Below are 17275 nucleotides of genomic sequence, written 5' to 3' on the forward strand. Positions count from 1 at the left end.
GTGCTATCCTGATGCTGTGTGGAAATTGTTTGGGTGGAAAGAGTGAATCTTAATATCCCAGAGTGGCACTAAAGGCTGAAACTGTGGATTTGGAGTAGGATAATGAGAAGGCAAATGGAGAGAATAAGCAAGCAAGGGTGAATTTTTCCAACAAAAACATAGGGATTCCTGGCATTCCTAGCTGGATTGAAGCTTAATCTATCAGAGAGAGGGAGAGGGAGAGAGGGAGAGGTGGGTGCCTGCCCACTTGTACCCCCCTCTCTGACAACATCTCTCTCGCTCTCTCTCACACTCTCTCTCTCTCTCTCTCTCTCTCTCTCTCTCTCTCTCTCTCTCTCTCTCTCTCTCTCTCTCTCTCTCAGTCCATGGCTATGTGGTGGGAATGTAAAAGGTCAATGCTGACCCTCTAATTGTTCGAAATTGAGCATGTGACTTTTCCAGAATGAAGGTGATGTATTTCGTGTGGGTGTGATGGTTAATGTATTGTTCCAAGTAAATGCTATAGCCTAAAAGAGGCCAAGACAGTTTATTTAATTTAATTTTTTTTGGCTTCCTTTTAATTATTTGTAAATAGCAATACTGTTTTATGACAAAATTAGAGTGAATTCGGTGTCAGTCAAAGTTTCTCTTTCTCTCTCTCTCTCTTCATCACTTCTCTTATTTTCTCTTTGTCACTATCTCCAGAGCCTCATCATTCACCAGTGATGTTTTTATCAGTAGTTTCTGTGCTACTTCAGATAGACGAAAGACTATCCTGTGCCTTTATTTAGCTGGAGATCATTTCCTGTGCTACAAGTTAATATTTCCAGATCAGTCTTGCATCCTTAAATCAATGGGGGGATTTTGTTTATATTTTTAATAGCCATTGCACATACACGGGAGCATAATGCAGCGTGCCTTTGATCCATGAGCTAATTACAATGCAAAGTGCCTATTTTTTTTTCTAATAATCTTTATGAAAGGAATGTCACATATCAATAAAAATACAATAAACAATGGGCAAGATTCGATTGGTTTAATATTAAGTGGAAGTGTTGGAACCTACTTTTTTCTTCACATAGTTTGGAAAGATATTTCATATGTCATTTCTGAACTTGCGTTTATTTATGTTGATTTTTAAGGACAAATGCTGATTAAATTCAGTGCAATGCCAGCAAGGGCATGTTAATATAGTAGAAATAATATGCTACTAGAAAGATAGAATGAAAAAGCAAAAAAAAAAAAAGTTTAAAAAATGTAAAAGGTAGGTGAAAACAAAGGATGAGGAAAGTGCTGAGGTATTGTTTGATATGAATCTCCTTTGTAGTGTAGGTTTCAGAATTGATATTTAGACCAGAGACCCTTTAAGCCTTTGTCTTGTAACTTCACACTGCAGATGTTGGTGTGACCCAAGACTGTTTTATGAAGGTTCTGAGAGTGTTCCTCAAGAGGAAACTTAACCAACACCAACAAACATTCAGTTTAAAAATAATTTACCAATCAGGGAAGTTGTCCAAAAGAGCATCCTGACAAAAGAGTATCCTTTAGTTAGTCCCTGTGCCACCAATGAATAGCACATGTACACACTGGAACATCATAATTTATTTGCAGGATTGGACCCGTTTTAAGGCTCTTTGTTGTCAAGGTGTAGCCATAGAATTGTATGTGTGTGTGTGTGTGTGTGTGTGTAAGTGTGTGTGTGTGTGTATATATATATATATATATATATATATATATGAATATATTTATGAGTGAATATATATATATATATGTTTTTGTGTGTATGTGTGAGACAGAGGGAGAGAGAGAGAGAGGGACAAAGAGAGAGAGACATACCACCCTTTGGGGACAGTGCAGTAGGTCTGGCGACATCATGTGCTTCTTTTCTCAGGGAGGTCTGTGGTTTGAATGTATTAATCCCCCATTTTCTCCCTCCTTCCACCCCTGCGCCTTTCTCACCCCTTCTTAAGCAAAGCTCCCCAAATCCTGAACACATGACCCCCCCCCCATAATCTCTACAACCAGTCTAACACTGGACACAACACAAACAGCACCACACACGCACACACGCACACACACGTACACATGCACACACATACACACACACGCACACACGTACACACACACACACACAAACACACACACACATGCACGCATGCTCACACACATGCCCGCACACACACGCACGTACACACCGAGGTAGTCTGGTAAAGTGGTGGAAGAGATGCTTATGCTTATACGGTATGAGTAATCAATTTGCTCCAGTGAGTCACTTGTCGACTTTTAGTAAAACTCCAAATTCAGGCACATCCACCCCACCCCTCTTCCCTTCTCTGGAAAACGTCAAACATACACGGACAACTATAGTATCCCCCACAACGTGGCATTCCAACCCCCTGATTCAGTTACCATATTCCCATCTCACAGAGCTTACCATATGTTACCTGTTTTGGTTCATTGTCATCTCAGTGATATCATCACTGTGATGAGCTTTTCAGTGCAGGTTGAGGGGCTCCTGAATCATGGATCCAGTTAAGGTACTTCTTCAATGTACAGTAATGCGCCCTACGGCCTGGATCAAACACACTATGTGGCAGGTTTGGCCACACCCAATGGGCCTGGTGGGTATTAGGCTATATAGTAACAAGCTTCAGTATGAATAATTCTTGGAGGCAGTAACACAGCAGAAGGAATGATTATAATTTTGGTGTAGAAATAAAAGTGAAATGAAAGATATCATGCGAGAGTGTGTACAATATGGGTCTGAAGGAAACTTACTCAAGTCCCCGCCCCTCTACGAACCACTTCCTCATTGCCCATCTTTCGCCGTAGTCCGAAGACGCATCGCTTCAGACTATACCCAAACTAATTAACTATCACCACTCTGCAGATCATTTCTATCACTTAACCCTCCTGTTATGTTGCGGGTCAAATTGACCCTTTTTAAAGTTTGAAAATCTAGGAAAAATACTTAAAATTATTTTTTCAGTATGAAACTTCTTCTACTGGCCTTAATTAGTGTAATCAACATTTTAAATGAAAATGGTTCATTTCATGTATTTGCAAACCCCCCCTGTATGGGGATTGACCCGGGAACATTTTTGCTGTACCTAAAAAATGAACAGAACAGGAGGGTTAAATTCCCCTTTCTCATGCTACACATGTACCTCCTGTGCCACTCATGTTACATGTACCTCCATCCAGCACTTATTGTGCCTTGTGTCATTGTCTTGATGTTGCAGCTTGTAATGCCTCCTAGTTTGACTTAGCATAGGTTAGGTCAGTAATGTTCACTGTTTGAACTGGACTTAATGTGTTCATGGCTACGGATAACTGTACAAAATGAGTATTGTCCCTTATCGGACCTGTGTTTTGTAGTTACAATGACCTTTGATATAAAAACATCTGCCAAATACATGTAATGTAAATCCCAAAAGTGTAATTTTATTATGTGCACTGTTGGTGTAAGAATTAACTGTTTAACAACTTACTTAATTTTACCGTTTTTAAGTGTACGCCTCTGGTTATAATATTTCACAGTAATAATAATATCATAATGATATTATTAAATAATATAAATAGACATTATGACATGTTTCAATACAAGTAACTAAACATGCAATATTTCTTATCGTTATTCATTCAAGTTGTTTGTTTCCAAAGGAAAAAGGCCCTGTGACTCACTGTCTTTCTGCGTTTAAGGGTGAGATGGAAGGAAGTGTGATCAAGCAAGGGATAGCATACAGTGATTTCTGTTTTTAGATGTTTGTTTGCATGAATCTGTTTTGCGTCCCTTGTCCTCACTGCTCTATCACAGACCTGCATTCAGTTTTGTTGACAATCCACCATCCACCAAACAAAAACATGCAAATGTGCAAACAAACGTACTGTTTTTTTTGATGTCTTTGAAATATATATTCCTGTGACATGCCATGTCTTATGCAAGCTTTGACGTTAATTATGTTCGAAGAATAATACACAAGATCCTAGATTCAATCTATATTTTTCCTCAACTTAATAGACATACAAACAAATGCAATTTGCATCTTCGTATCTTTTCACAAAAATAAGTTTGGCCGGTTTATTTTGGTGATCTGTGAATTGTGATTGTGATGAAAAAAACACCTGTATTTCACGCGAGTCAATGTTCAGGCCAAATTATTGAATCCAGACAAAGTACTCAAAGTGCAGATGATTAACTGGTGCTATTTTGAAACTGATATTGACTTAAGGTTTCAAATTGACTTTTGAATCCTCTACTTCTGCTTTTCCAGAGACAGCATTAATTAATAAAAATAATAAAGTCTGATTACTGTTAATTTTCTCCAGGACTCCAGGTATTGGAGTTCTCTCTCTTTTCACGGAACAGGAAAGCGATCAAAAATGAAAGTAGAATCATGTCAGTGACAATGGCATTAGGCTTCATACAGCTGTGACATCAACAGAACGTCCCGGCAGAGTTATTTAAAGAGTGTGTGTTGTTCCCATGGTGATACATCAATATGAAATAAAATGTAGCGAACTGCTACTTATCCGTGGTGAAATAGTAGTGTTGGGTGGAACACTTGAAAACCACAGATCCAGAACATTGGTATGCTTGGAACAAATGGTACATACTTAATAAATCAGTGCATTTCTGAGTAATGTCTTCCAGTTAAAGCAAGCTGATAACATAAAATAAAAACCTTCAGCATAATCAATTCTGATGAAAGATATCAAACAACATATTTCATTATTCCACCTACTTTTATCTCTGAGTTAAAATCAGCTGTTTTTCAAGAACTTTTAAGAAAAGGCACATTATGATATGCTTCATTTACAACAAGCACAGCACCTGGAAGGAGGTACTACTGAACCTGTGCCAATCATTAATAAATTAAGAAAGCTGGAAGGAAAACAGTGTTGGTATTTTGTTACCAGGGTACCCAAACTCATACTTTAATTTCTCTCGCCCCCTCTCTCTCTCTCTCTCTCTCTCTCACAGGTCATGATATTAACAGCTCCTTAGAGCCAGCCAACATTGACACCAGTATCCTGGAGGAGTACATCCAGAAGGAAGACGACAGCGCTGACATGTGAGAGAAGCCCGGCGAAGCGAAGCGCGGCTACCCCGCCGCCGCACGAGATCGCAGCCGCTGCCGCCGCTTTCCGAAATGAGGCCGCGCGGCGCCGCCACCGCTCGGCCACGCGGTCACTCGGCAGCGACGCACATCCCCCCGATTTGACGCGGTCTCACACAGGCCAGCCCCTAGTCCGCCAGCACGAGCACGAACAGCCCCGCTGCACAGAAACCCGCCGCTTCACGCCCGTAGCTGTTCTCTCTGAGCCGTACGGCGTGACGGAATGCACAAGAGGCTATGCTAACTGTAAGCCTCTCCTCAAATATAAGTCAGTTAAATCAAACATTACGTTGTATTGCGTCGTAGATGGCCTTATCCAGAAAAGCCTACAGGGCTTACGTTTATACATGGCACCCATTAACTCAGCTGGATGTTTACTGAAGCGAGTCGGGTACCACGCACAAGGCTACGCCAGCGCCTCACCTGGGATTTGAAACCGCTCCCTCAGAGTCGCGGGCCCGGGGCTCGACGTGTGAAAAATGTGACGCGCGGGCAAAAACGTCTGCGAGCACAGTCATTTTTCCTCTCTGTTTATGAAGCGTTTTGCGAAGAAATCGCCGTTTCGTTCCACCCACGCACCTCGCTGAATGTGTGCGCGGGGCTTCAGGAGAAATCGGCCGCTCGCCAATCATTCTCAGTGCCCTCGCTTCGTTTCTACGGTAGACCAGGCGTACAATGGAGGCGTGAAAACTGGTGAACTGGTTGCAACCATCTACACACTATTTTATCACGCTTCCTCTTCGTGCAAGCGACATGAATGGTAGCTGAAAGCCAAAGGCCTACGTAATAGACGTACGATATTTGTGAATTAAGAGTTTCCCAAAATGCGCTTTGACAATGCTTTGTGATATGAAATTGCACCGCACTGTACTGCACTGCTATGAATACATTGATGATTGATGATGCTCAGTTTCTGACCTTTTTTTCTGTGTAATCCCCCCCCCCAACCGCTTATTCCTCCTACACCTCCTCCTCCTCCTCCTGCTCCTCCCCACCTCCTCCACAGCTGTTTCTCGGAGGTACACAGTGCCCCCGGCCCCAGCTACTCCTCTCCTCAGGTGGGGGTGTCCTCCGGGGGGGTGGTGTGTGGTGTGAGCCCCCCCATCCCCCTCCGTCAGGGGGCCCAGCCATCGCTCCCACCTCCCTGCCAGGGGCCCTACCCACCTCCACCCCCCCTGGGGCTCCTGAGGCACAGCTACACCTGCCTGGGACCACAGCAGCAGAACCCCCACGTCAAGACCGAGCACTCCTCCCACTACGCCCCCGGGTGAGAGAGAGAGAGAGAGAGATAGAGCAAGAGAGATGTGATGCCTTTTTATTAGAACATCACTGAAAATTCATTACTAGAATAAAGATTAAAATAATAATAATAATAATAATAATAATACATTTATTTTTTAAAATCGATACGCAGTATTAAACAAAAAACATCAAAATAATATATAAAATAAATAAAAATAAACATAAATCATCAACACAACGGTTGTTTTTTTTGTTGAGAGAGAGAGAGTAACTCCTGCTCTGGGATGAAAAAGAGAGATAGAGCAAGGACCAGAGAGTGACTGCTCAGAGGTGCCAGAGATGGAGGAAGCGACAGAGGGAGAGAGAGGGGGGTTATTGCAGTCTGAGGTGAGGGAGAGAGAGAGAGAGAGAAGAGGGGCAGGTGATCTGGGGAGAGAGAAAGGGAGGCAGGAAATTCTATTGATGATGGGAAGATGATGGAAATGTGAAGGGTGGCAAAGGAAAGATGAGTGGAAGGGTATACCAGCTAGAGGGAGGCTTAAAAACAAATGCTACCAGCAAAGGTGGGATGCAGAACTGCCGCAGGGCGGAAAGAGAGAGGGAGAGAGAGAGAGGGATGCTTATTTATGTCCGCACATACACTGCGACACTTCAGCTTGTCTTCAAATCAACACCCAGTTCAGACCCTAGAGACCAGGTGAGGCAAGTCATCCGTGTGAGCAGGTGATCAGCTATGGCCCAATCAGCACTGGCAACCTGCAGACTGTACTAAATCCAGGGTTAGGGGCAACTGCACCAGATGTGCATTGCACTTTCACGAACGGTTACAGACTCAGCATAAGTGAACTTTTACAGACTCAGCATGTCTTCAATGAGTCGACGAGCCGGCTAGGCTTGTCCTTAAATCAGATCAGACTCTGCGTTAGCAAACTTGCTCCCGCGCGTGCACTGCAGTCCAGACACATGTGTGCGCACACATACACACACCCTGAGTACTGAGTACGGTTCCATTATGGAAACTCCTTGTTTAACTTTACTTGCACAAACAATGTGTGGAGGAAGAAAGAGAGGGAGGGAAATGGATGAGAGGAGAGAAAAAGAGTGAGAGTGTGAGATGTAGATACCCTGTAGAACATTACAGAATGCTTCCAGTTTAGCATATAGTACACACAGTTGGAAAGATATGTACACGGAGCATTTGTAAAAACAACTAACACAGCTTATGGTAGAGACTATACAAGCTGCAGTAGGCTACATTAAAATGTTCAGTGCAACACAGCATAGAGAAACAGCACAAAGCATAAAGAATATCACGGAAGTCCTAATATCACTGTAGAGCACAATAGGTAGCTGTATATACTAAGAATGATGAAGACAGCCATATGAAAATTAGTTTCTGCTACATTTCTAAGTCGGAAGAAAACGTGTAGAACCTGGTTAGTACTGATTTGAAATGCTGGGCTCTTACCACGTCCACCTCTCATTCCTGTAGGACGCTACCTGAGTCCCCCCCAGACTCCAGCTCGGAACCCTACTCCCCCCAGCAAGTGAATGGTACGTACCCTCTGCCCATGCATCCCTTTGCAGTCCTCTACCACTGTAGAAACAATAGAGGGGACATACTGTATGTGTGGCTGCAACTTTTGTTGGCATTGAGCGAAGTCAGAAAGAGAAATCAATATGAAAGCACCTTATAATGAAACGCCTATTATAACGAAAAGAACAAAAGAATGAAACGCCGAAAGTACTGAAAGAGGGTGAAAGGGCATATGTGGGAGGAGAAGGACAAAGTGGAGAAAAAGAGGGGAAGTAAGAGAGCAGGAGAGATAAGGTAGGAGGTAGAGTACATGGGAAAAGAGTGAGGTGACTTAAAGAGCAGGAGAAGTTACACAGAGAAAAGAGACTGACATAAGCAGAAGACAGAGAAAGAGAAATCTGCTGAGTAAAGGGTGGTGAAAAGAAGGGGGGACAATGAAGGAGAGAGGAAGTTAGGAGGTTAAAGCGAGGTGAGGAATGGTGAGCATGGGTGAGAGACGCAGAGAGACAGAAACGAATATGACATGGCCGCCCAACAGTGAGAGGGAGAGGAGGACCAAACACAGGACTCTCGTTCAGGTAGGAGAGCGCCCTCCGCTCCACTGACACTACAGGGCTTACTAATTATCTCTTAACTCACATTATCAATGTCAGCCATGGAAGTCAGGAACTCCTTACTGTCTGCGTTGGAAGTTAAAACATGCTCATCTGTTTTAATGTGAATCCATTCCACACATTTCATACAAACATATCTGACGTGTCACTAATTTACAAATCAGTAAATTGCCGCTCAGGAAAGAAAGTAGTCAATAGTAACTTTGGACTAACTTGTAACTCCGTAGGATGGAGTGTAGCACAGTGGGTAAGGAACTGGGCTTGTAACCGAAAGGTCGCAGGTTCGATTCCCAGGTAGGACACTGCCGTTGTATCCTTGAGCAAGGTACTTAACCGGAATTGCTTCAGTATATATCCAGCTGTATAAATGGATACAATGTAAAAGCTGTGTAAGTCGCTCTGGATAAGAGCATCTGCTAAATGCCTGTAATGTAATGTAATGTAACTTGACAGGGCATTTCAGGGAACAAATGAATTATTGTACTGAAGGTTAAGAAGGGAAATTAAAACAAAATAAAGGCTCAAATATTTTTTTCCAATCAAGCTAAAATCTTTTGACGCACTGCTCATCACTATTTTGGTAAAATGTCGTTCGTAGGTGTTTTTTGCAATAGTATCAATTTTTTTTTATTTCAGATGTACTTTAAATAGATAAATGAACAAACACTTTGAGTGCATGCTCATGTGGCACTTGCATCAGGTTTTACCTTCTGTACCATAATTTACCGGGTTTTTGTATATCTGGTTATTTCCTGCTCCCTACTGCTCTGTGTTGATCTTTCCCTTATGGGAAAAAGAGGTGTGGAGTCCGATAGACTTAATGGCTGAGGTCCAGTGAGGAACAATGCATTCTAGCATAAGCTAAGGGTGGGGGCCTGTGGTGAATGTATTCATGAGAAGGAGTGGCTCTAGGGAGAGAGAAAATCGGTTTTTCTACATACATGTATGTATACATGTATTTGTTTGTATGTACACTTAAATATACATTACTGGCAGTATGGCCAAAATACCATGGTATTCTGTCCCTATACATTCTGCTTACATATTTGCTCCCTATGCATGAGCAAAATAGATGTTATTTTGTACAATTGCATAGTATTAAACTAATATTTTTATCAAGTTTAAGAGGTTTTAATCAGGCTTGCTGACATCCTTTGTATGTACAGTTAAACTAAATATCCAAGGAGTATAGAGGGTAGAGGCTGTCACCACAGGGTTTTCGTCTTAAGATCCTGTATGGTTGTTGGTTTTTTGAAATACCTCTAATACGAATGTTTTCATGTATTCAACCATGATCATCATTTTTAATGAACCTTTCAAGCATCTTATGAGAACGTCACCTACATTGTTTTGGAAAATCCTTTATGTTCCCGCAAACCAAATGAGCAAGAGATGAGGACATCTTGTTAAAGTCACACAGGTTTTTTTTTTAATGTGGGCAATCACTAAATGTTTAAGGCAGTGCAACCCACTCACTGGACCCCTTCATCTGTTGTGTGAATGAAAACAAAATAAGCAGTAGAGCTATGCCTGTCTGTCCCAATTAGCCTCACATTCAGATTTTAAATTATTTAAAATAGAGAAACGGTAGAATTTCCAAAAACCATTGCACTGATGTGTATTTCACTAATTACAAAGTGATTGTGATTTCCCCTTCATTCGCAATGTAAATATTTGGGTTACATTCTCCCAGGTATAGTTAATAATAAGTAATACCAAATGATAAAAATAATTTGTGTCATATGGCCAAAATTATTGGTGGCTTGTACTTTTTGTAATTATTGGTGGCTGCAAAAAGCTTTTCTGAATATGTACCCCTGCAAACAATATGTGGAAAGTAATGTTCCATGTAAGTTCTAAATCAAATTTTGTATTGGTCCACAGAAGCTAAACTCTTGCTAGAACACAAATATATCATTCATGGCCAGAGAAAAAGGAAATTTGAATAAAACAATGGCTATTTGCCTTTATATCTGTTCATGTAATTAGTTCTGCTTTGTGTTTTGAAAAAATAATGAGTGCCCCCATACTAATATCTACAAATACAAATATGACCACTCTCCAGTTTTTATTGAATTTATATTGACTCATGCATAATGGCCATATTCTTTCCAATGCATATTATCCTTTTTTATTCAGTAATTAATAAAAAGTTATTTTATTATGATCTACAAATTATAATAGAATTGGGAGAGAAATTTAATTTAAAAATGTATTCTCTTTTCCTCTTGTTGTTACAATGAATACTGAAAACAATGAAATGTATATGATCTTGAATGGCATGTGCTGTTTCCATAGATTTTGGGTGGTGAAAGTGAAAATAGGTTGTTAGATTTTCAAATTGTTATCCCTTGGGGGCTGATTGTATGATGTCGTCCTGATGATATTTTAGATTACAATTGGAAGTAGATTAAAGTTCAGTGTTGATTTCAGCTTTGAAACAGAGAGGGATCATTCACGTTACCTACCCACTACTCCCCTAATATTAATCTTCATTAATTAATTAATTTTGTTCTTGAAGTAACACATACAATTACAAGTATGGTGAATTATGTTATTTGACCTGTTAGAAATGTTTCAACTTTCTTGGAAATGTGAAAGCCTCAGCTGAATCCATGAAAAGTTTTTTTCACCATTTTTGATATTACAGTACAAGGGATTTTTTAAGCAACTGAAATACATCAAACCCAGCAAGAAATTTAAAACAGAATTTCCAAGAAGATATATTTAAGTAAAAAATACATGTACGTATGGTATGTTGTAGGAGCGGAAAAGGTCTTCTTAACCTTTGAACTCCCTCTCCATTCTGTATCTCAGACTCTCACCTTCTCAGGACAATGACGCCTGAGAACATGTGTCACATGACCCCTCCGCCGCCCCCTCCCCCGCACGCCCATTACCCCGCCATGCAGCGGGACATGTACCTGAAGCCGGAGCCCATGATATCGCAGTACCCCATTGGCCCGGCCATGGGCGGGGGCGGGGCCGGGGACATGCAGCAGACCCAGATGCTTCACCAGCTGCTACAACATCCCCAAGGGCAAGAGTGAGTGAGGGAGCAAGGGGTGGGTGGGGCTTGTGGGTTGAAAAAGAAGGGGATAGGACAAGGAGAATCAAAGGGATAAACTTGTTTATATCGTCATGATAACCTCATTCCTGTTATCTGCGTCTGTGTTTCTGCCTGTCTTTGAGACCCTGCGTGTGTGTTTCTCTCTTTTGAACCTGTGTGTGTGTGTGTGTGTGCACCCACACAGTGGTATTCCAGTCCACCAGGCGAAAAAGAGGAAGCATTCAGACTCTCCGCCCACCACTCTGAATGCACAGATCCTTTCTGGTATCATCAAACAAGAGCCAGGTACACACTGGTGTCCCTTCTCACACACGCACGCACACACGGACACACACACACACCATACATATATACATACACACACTCACGGACACCATGTGCGCATACATACATACACACACACGCACGCACACACATTCACTCACTCATTCACACATTCACTCACACACACACCACACATATACACATACATACTCACACAAACCCTCACACACGCATATATGCGCATGCACATACATATGCACACACACACCTACATACTCACAAATTGACTTTGTTCATTCCTTGCATACTGTATGGGTGTGTGTATATCTCACTCTTTCACCCTCTAGGTTTGATGCAGGATGCAGAGAACTCTTATCTGGACCCCAATTACCAGTGCATAAAATGGCAGCCCCACCAGCAGAACAAGTGGACTCCATTGTATGATGTCAACTGTAAAGAGCTGTAAGTACCTGCATTTCCCCTCATTTTATCTACATCCCATCCCCTGTGTGACGTTCTCTTGAAGTAGGTTGCTGAAGTCAATTTACAAGTTGATTAATTGGTTTGTTATAGCTTTCTCCTGCTGCATTCTTGGATTGAAAACCTTTTTTTTTTTTTTTTTTTTTGAACATTTTCACGTTTTAAATGTATTTTACTGACACAGGTATAAGTTGTGTTGAATGTTTATAAATATATATTTTTTATTATTTAAAAGAATGTTCAAATTTTGTTTCTAAAGCAGGTTCGAAATAAGTGGCTAATACATTTAGCATATTATTCATACAGAACAAAGTGACGTTTCACCTTCAGGCTTTGCAACCATTGTTGTTGAAGTGCAGTATGGCTAACATGGTGTTATGAAACTGTTTTTACCCTATAGTCACCAATAATATTCCCACAGAAGTCTGGCCATTTTGAAAAGGAACATGTATGTATTTTCATGAATGCTGGGAACAAAATTCTTGGATTTGATTGGATATGAATTGATTGGACATTTAGGATAAAACATGTTTCATTGAATATTCTTAAGGTGCTTCATGAAGGATTGTTCTTTTGGAAAGAATATAAAGAGTTCAATGTGGGTATTTGACCATGGTTTGGTGTGGCAAGTTGGTATTAGGACCTGTAGATAAGGGTGAGCATGGTAACAACCCAAATTAACGGTGGGCATTGACACGTTCAACATAGTTCATATTTTTCAGGACAAAGAACACACAGTGTTAATTCTACAAGCAATTTAAAAGTTTTATGTGTGGCATTGATACGTCCCACTGGATATGCAATGAATCACACATATTAAAGTGTCAGCAACTGATATATGACATTTTATCTCAGTGTGTATGTGAGTGGTATCCCATGAATGCTGCAGCTTGATTGGCTGCACGTGTGGGTAGTATTTGCCTGTTTTTACTTATTTCCAGATGTGAGGACTAGTACCAAATGGTTGTGAACCATTTGAAAACCTAGAACATGGTCCCTGTCCAAGACCTTGTTCTAGGTTTTCTTAACAGACCCATCAATAGTACTAAATAAAAGGTTTATTTTTGAATTTAGCATCTTTGTCAGATGTATTTAGATGTATTTCTCACAGACCAGGTAGTTGAAGTCTAATAACCCATGAAATAAATAACCCATGAAGAATATTCAGTAATATTTGGGTTCTGATTTGGGTCTGTACTCCTCAAGTTTGTAATATAACACATGGTTAAAGTCCATCAGCTTTTATTAAAGAGTATTTTTATACATTTTGGTTTCACCATGTAGAAATTATAGCCCTTTTTATACATAGCCCCACATTTCAGGGCACAATAATGTTTGGGACATATTAATGTTATGTAAATGAAAGCAGTCATGTTTAGTACCTTTGTATCCTGTGTATCCAATGACTGCTTGAAGTCTTTGACCCATAGACATCACCAAGTGCTTCTCTGGTGATGCTGTGCCAGACCTGTACTGCAGCCATATTCAGCTCCTGCTTGTTTCGGGGGCTAGTTGCCTAAAGTTGCCTCTTCAGCATATGACAAACATGTTCAGTTGGATTCAGATCTGATAAATGACTTGGCCAGTCAAGAATTTTTAGCTTTGAAAAACTCCTTTGTTTCTTTAGTAGTATGTTTGGGATCATTGTCTTGCTGTAGGATGACAAGCCATCCAGTGAGTTTGGAGGCATTTGCTTGAACTTCAGCAGATAAGATGCTTCTGTACACTTCAGAATGAATTCTACTGCCGCTTTTAGCCAGTGCATCATCAATGATGACAAGTGAGCCAGTACTGCCACAGATGCCCTAAACAAAACACCCCCACCACTATATTTTACAGATGAGGGGGGTGCTTTGGATGTTGGGAAGCTCCTTTTGACCTCATCACTTTGCTCTTGTCACCACTCTGATAAGTCAATCCTGGCCTCATCTGTCCACAAGACCTTTTTTCCAGAACTCTGCAGACTCTTTTAGGTACTTCTTAGCAAACTGTAACATGGCCATCCTGTTACTGCGGCTCACTAGTCGTGTACAGCTTGCAGTGCAGCCTCTTTAGTTCTGTTTTGTGAAGTCTTCTGTGGACACTAGTCATTGACACATCCACGCTTGCCTCCTGAAGAGTGTTTTTGATCTGTCGGACAGGTGTGTTCGGGGGGTTTTATTCATTAGAGAATCAGTCATCTGCTTAATGATGTTCCAAAGATTTGATTTTACGAAGCCTAAGGTTTGTCTCTGACTGTTTTTTTCTTATTCTGAGCCTCATATTTACTTTCATTGGTCCTAATGTTTACAAGTGCCAATTACAACATAAAGGCTAGAGTCAAAACTAGATACTGAAATCTCTCTTATGTCTGAACATTATGGTGCCCTGAAATGAGGTGATTATGTATAAAAAGTTCTGTATTTATACATAATTATAAAGAAAGTATGCAATTCAATATATGCAATTTTTATATAGTCTATATAGAAAAATAATGCATACTTCCTAGCCAATCAGAATTGAGTATTCAGCCAAGTCGTTGTATAAATATATAGGTGTGCATTATTTTTAATTGACTATAGACTATATAGAATCACATGTTTTGAAAAGCATATTTTGATTCCAGTTATCTTGTTTGTTGGTATGCTGTTGTATTAGTGGGATAATGCCTGAGGGGCTGTGTTGAACAAAGTGGGAAATTTCACAAAATTAAAGTGCAATTCAAAAATCTGTTTTGGAATTTTGTTGTTACACATAGAGTATGGAAAGTTCTCATCCCGCTCTATCTACTGTAAAAGGTAATAAAGTTGGTTCAAAAGCCCATGTGACTACACCACAGCTCTGTGTTCGCAAATGGAAAGAAAGATTTTTTGCTGTTCTGGTGAACAGACTTTTAAAAAGATGCCGATTTAGCATGACACAACCATTAATTTAATGTCATCAGGGACTCTTTTGAACTGCGATTGAGTGGACGCACTGCCACTGACCAAAAGCTGTAATATAGCAGCCCGGCTGTTGGGGGGAGGGGGGAATTTGTGGAGCCAAATAATGGGAAAACATCTAAATAAATGGGGTACAGTTATACTGAGGGAAAAGGACAGAGAGGGGAAGAGAGGACAGAATCATGGAGGCCCGTGAATTCCTGAGAGGTGAGCTTTGCGTGGGAGAGAGGGTGTGCTGAGTTTCGGCTGAGAAAAGAGAGGAGGGAGGAAAGGACGAGGTGGAAAGGGTTTACGTGTGCACCTTTTTACGAACATCTCTTTGGCAAAACCACACAACCCTTTATTTCATCCGCAAGGCAGATAAGGAGAGAGGGGGAGAGAAAGAGGTGGGCTACTCCCAGGGCTGGAGGGAAAAGCATCATCATTATTGGTTTGGCTTTGCTGATAAACTTCCAGAAGGTTCCTCAGGTAAACATGAAGAAACTGTCACACGTGAAACATTGCTAGGTTAAAGAAACAGAAATTAAATAACACAGAAGGAGGTTCAGATTGAAGGTGATGTAATTTCCGTGGTTAATTTTAGATACATTATAGTTTCCTGTAGTTGCAAAAGACCTGACTCTATTTTTATAAAAGAGCGAGCACTTCTGGGATTGTATGTGAGAAAAAAAGTGTGCAGTTTTCAGCTATGCATTTACATTACATTACATTACTTTTCACTATTTAGCAGACACTTATTCAAAGCAACATTTTTATAGACAGTAAATGTATACTGCTGGTTGTTTTACTGTAGCGATTCAGGTTACTTAAACTCAGATTCAGGTTAAGTAACATGCTCATGGGTACAATGGCACCACCCCAGCTGCTTGTCTAGCCCACAACTTGAGTTACAAGCCTAGTGCCCTAACATTATGCTACACTGCTGCCTATGCTACATTACAACACTTTAATGTTGATTTGAGCTCTCATTCTCACTGGGAAGAAAACCAATAAAGAAGGAAGTGATCCAAAATGGCAACCTAGTACCCATATTCCTTATTTGATTACACATTGTTGCCTGTTCAAAGAGGGTTCACAGAGGGTCTTCCTCTTTTCTCTGTCTTGCCTTTTAGCCCGATGCCCACCTACCGAGTGGATGCTGACAAGGGCTTTAACTTCTCAGTGCCGGACGACGCCTTCGTGTGCCAGAAGAAGAACCACTTCCAGGTGACGGTGTACATCGGCATGCTGGGAGACCCAAAGTATGTCAAGACCAGTGAGGGGCTGCAGCCCATTGACTGCTTCTACCTCAAACTTAATGGAGTCAAGGTGAGTGGGAAGAGAGATCAAAATGACTTGAAAAAATCATATCTGATTTCACTGATTTCATCTGATTTCACTGTACGTGGATGTCATATCTGACTGACTGATTGATGAGCTGAGAGTGACAGAATGACGGTGTGCGATGAGCTAACTGGTTGACACGGTGGCCTTGCTGACACGATGGGTGTCCTCTTTTCCAGCTTGAAGCCATGAACCAGTCCATAAACGTGGAGCAGTCCCAGTCTGACCGCAGCAAGAGGCCCTTCAAACCGGTGCTGTGAGTTTCAGTGCGAAGCGTGTGGAGTAAGAGAGAGTGAGAGACTGCGTACGAGAAACCGAAAGAGAGAGCGTTCGTATGTGCACGCGTGTGAGTTAGCATGTTAGCGAGAGAAGGAGAAGCAGTGGACCGTACGGACAGAGAAAGAGAAGGACAGTGCTGTTACGAATGTACGCGTTTGTGTTTTTAGGGTGACTGTGCCCCCGGACCAGGTGACCAAGGTGACAGTGGGGCGGCTGCACTTCAGTGAGACTACAGCCAACAACATGAGGAAGAAGGGCAAGCCCAACCCAGACCAGAGGTAAGAGCAAGGGGTGACAGTGTAGTATAATGGGTAAGGAACTGGCCTTGTAACCTAAAGGTACAGGTAAAGGTTACAGTTTCGATTCCCACTCTGCCGATGTACCATTGAGCAAGGTATTTATCCTGAATTGCTTCAGTATATTTCCAGCTGTATAAATGGATGCAA

General features: G+C 41.3%; 1 protein-coding gene across 5 annotated transcripts in view; it reads left to right on the plus strand.

Annotated features, from left to right (window-relative positions):
- Positions 1-17275, plus strand: part of myrf (myelin regulatory factor) — a 51391-nt gene that overhangs the window by 17986 nt on the left and 16130 nt on the right. For 4 of the 5 annotated variants that reach the window (XM_064335876.1, XM_064335877.1, XM_064335879.1 and 1 more), the window contains exons 2-10: positions 4964-5054; positions 6106-6366; positions 7834-7895; positions 11310-11538; positions 11747-11847; positions 12174-12288; positions 16340-16535; positions 16730-16806; positions 16997-17107. In XM_064335876.1, the coding sequence (XP_064191946.1) occupies positions 4964-5054; positions 6106-6366; positions 7834-7895; positions 11310-11538; positions 11747-11847; positions 12174-12288; positions 16340-16535; positions 16730-16806; positions 16997-17107 (1243 nt within the window). Of the gene's footprint in view, positions 1-4963; positions 5055-6105; positions 6367-7833; positions 7896-8158; positions 8457-11309; positions 11539-11746; positions 11848-12173; positions 12289-16339; positions 16536-16729; positions 16807-16996; positions 17108-17275 lie in introns of those variants that run through there. The other variant, XM_064335880.1, reaches the window with a different exon arrangement.

The sequence above is a fragment of the Anguilla rostrata genome, chromosome 5 (genome assembly GCF_018555375.3).
Source record: "Anguilla rostrata isolate EN2019 chromosome 5, ASM1855537v3, whole genome shotgun sequence".
Lineage (NCBI taxonomy): Eukaryota > Metazoa > Chordata > Actinopteri > Anguilliformes > Anguillidae > Anguilla > Anguilla rostrata.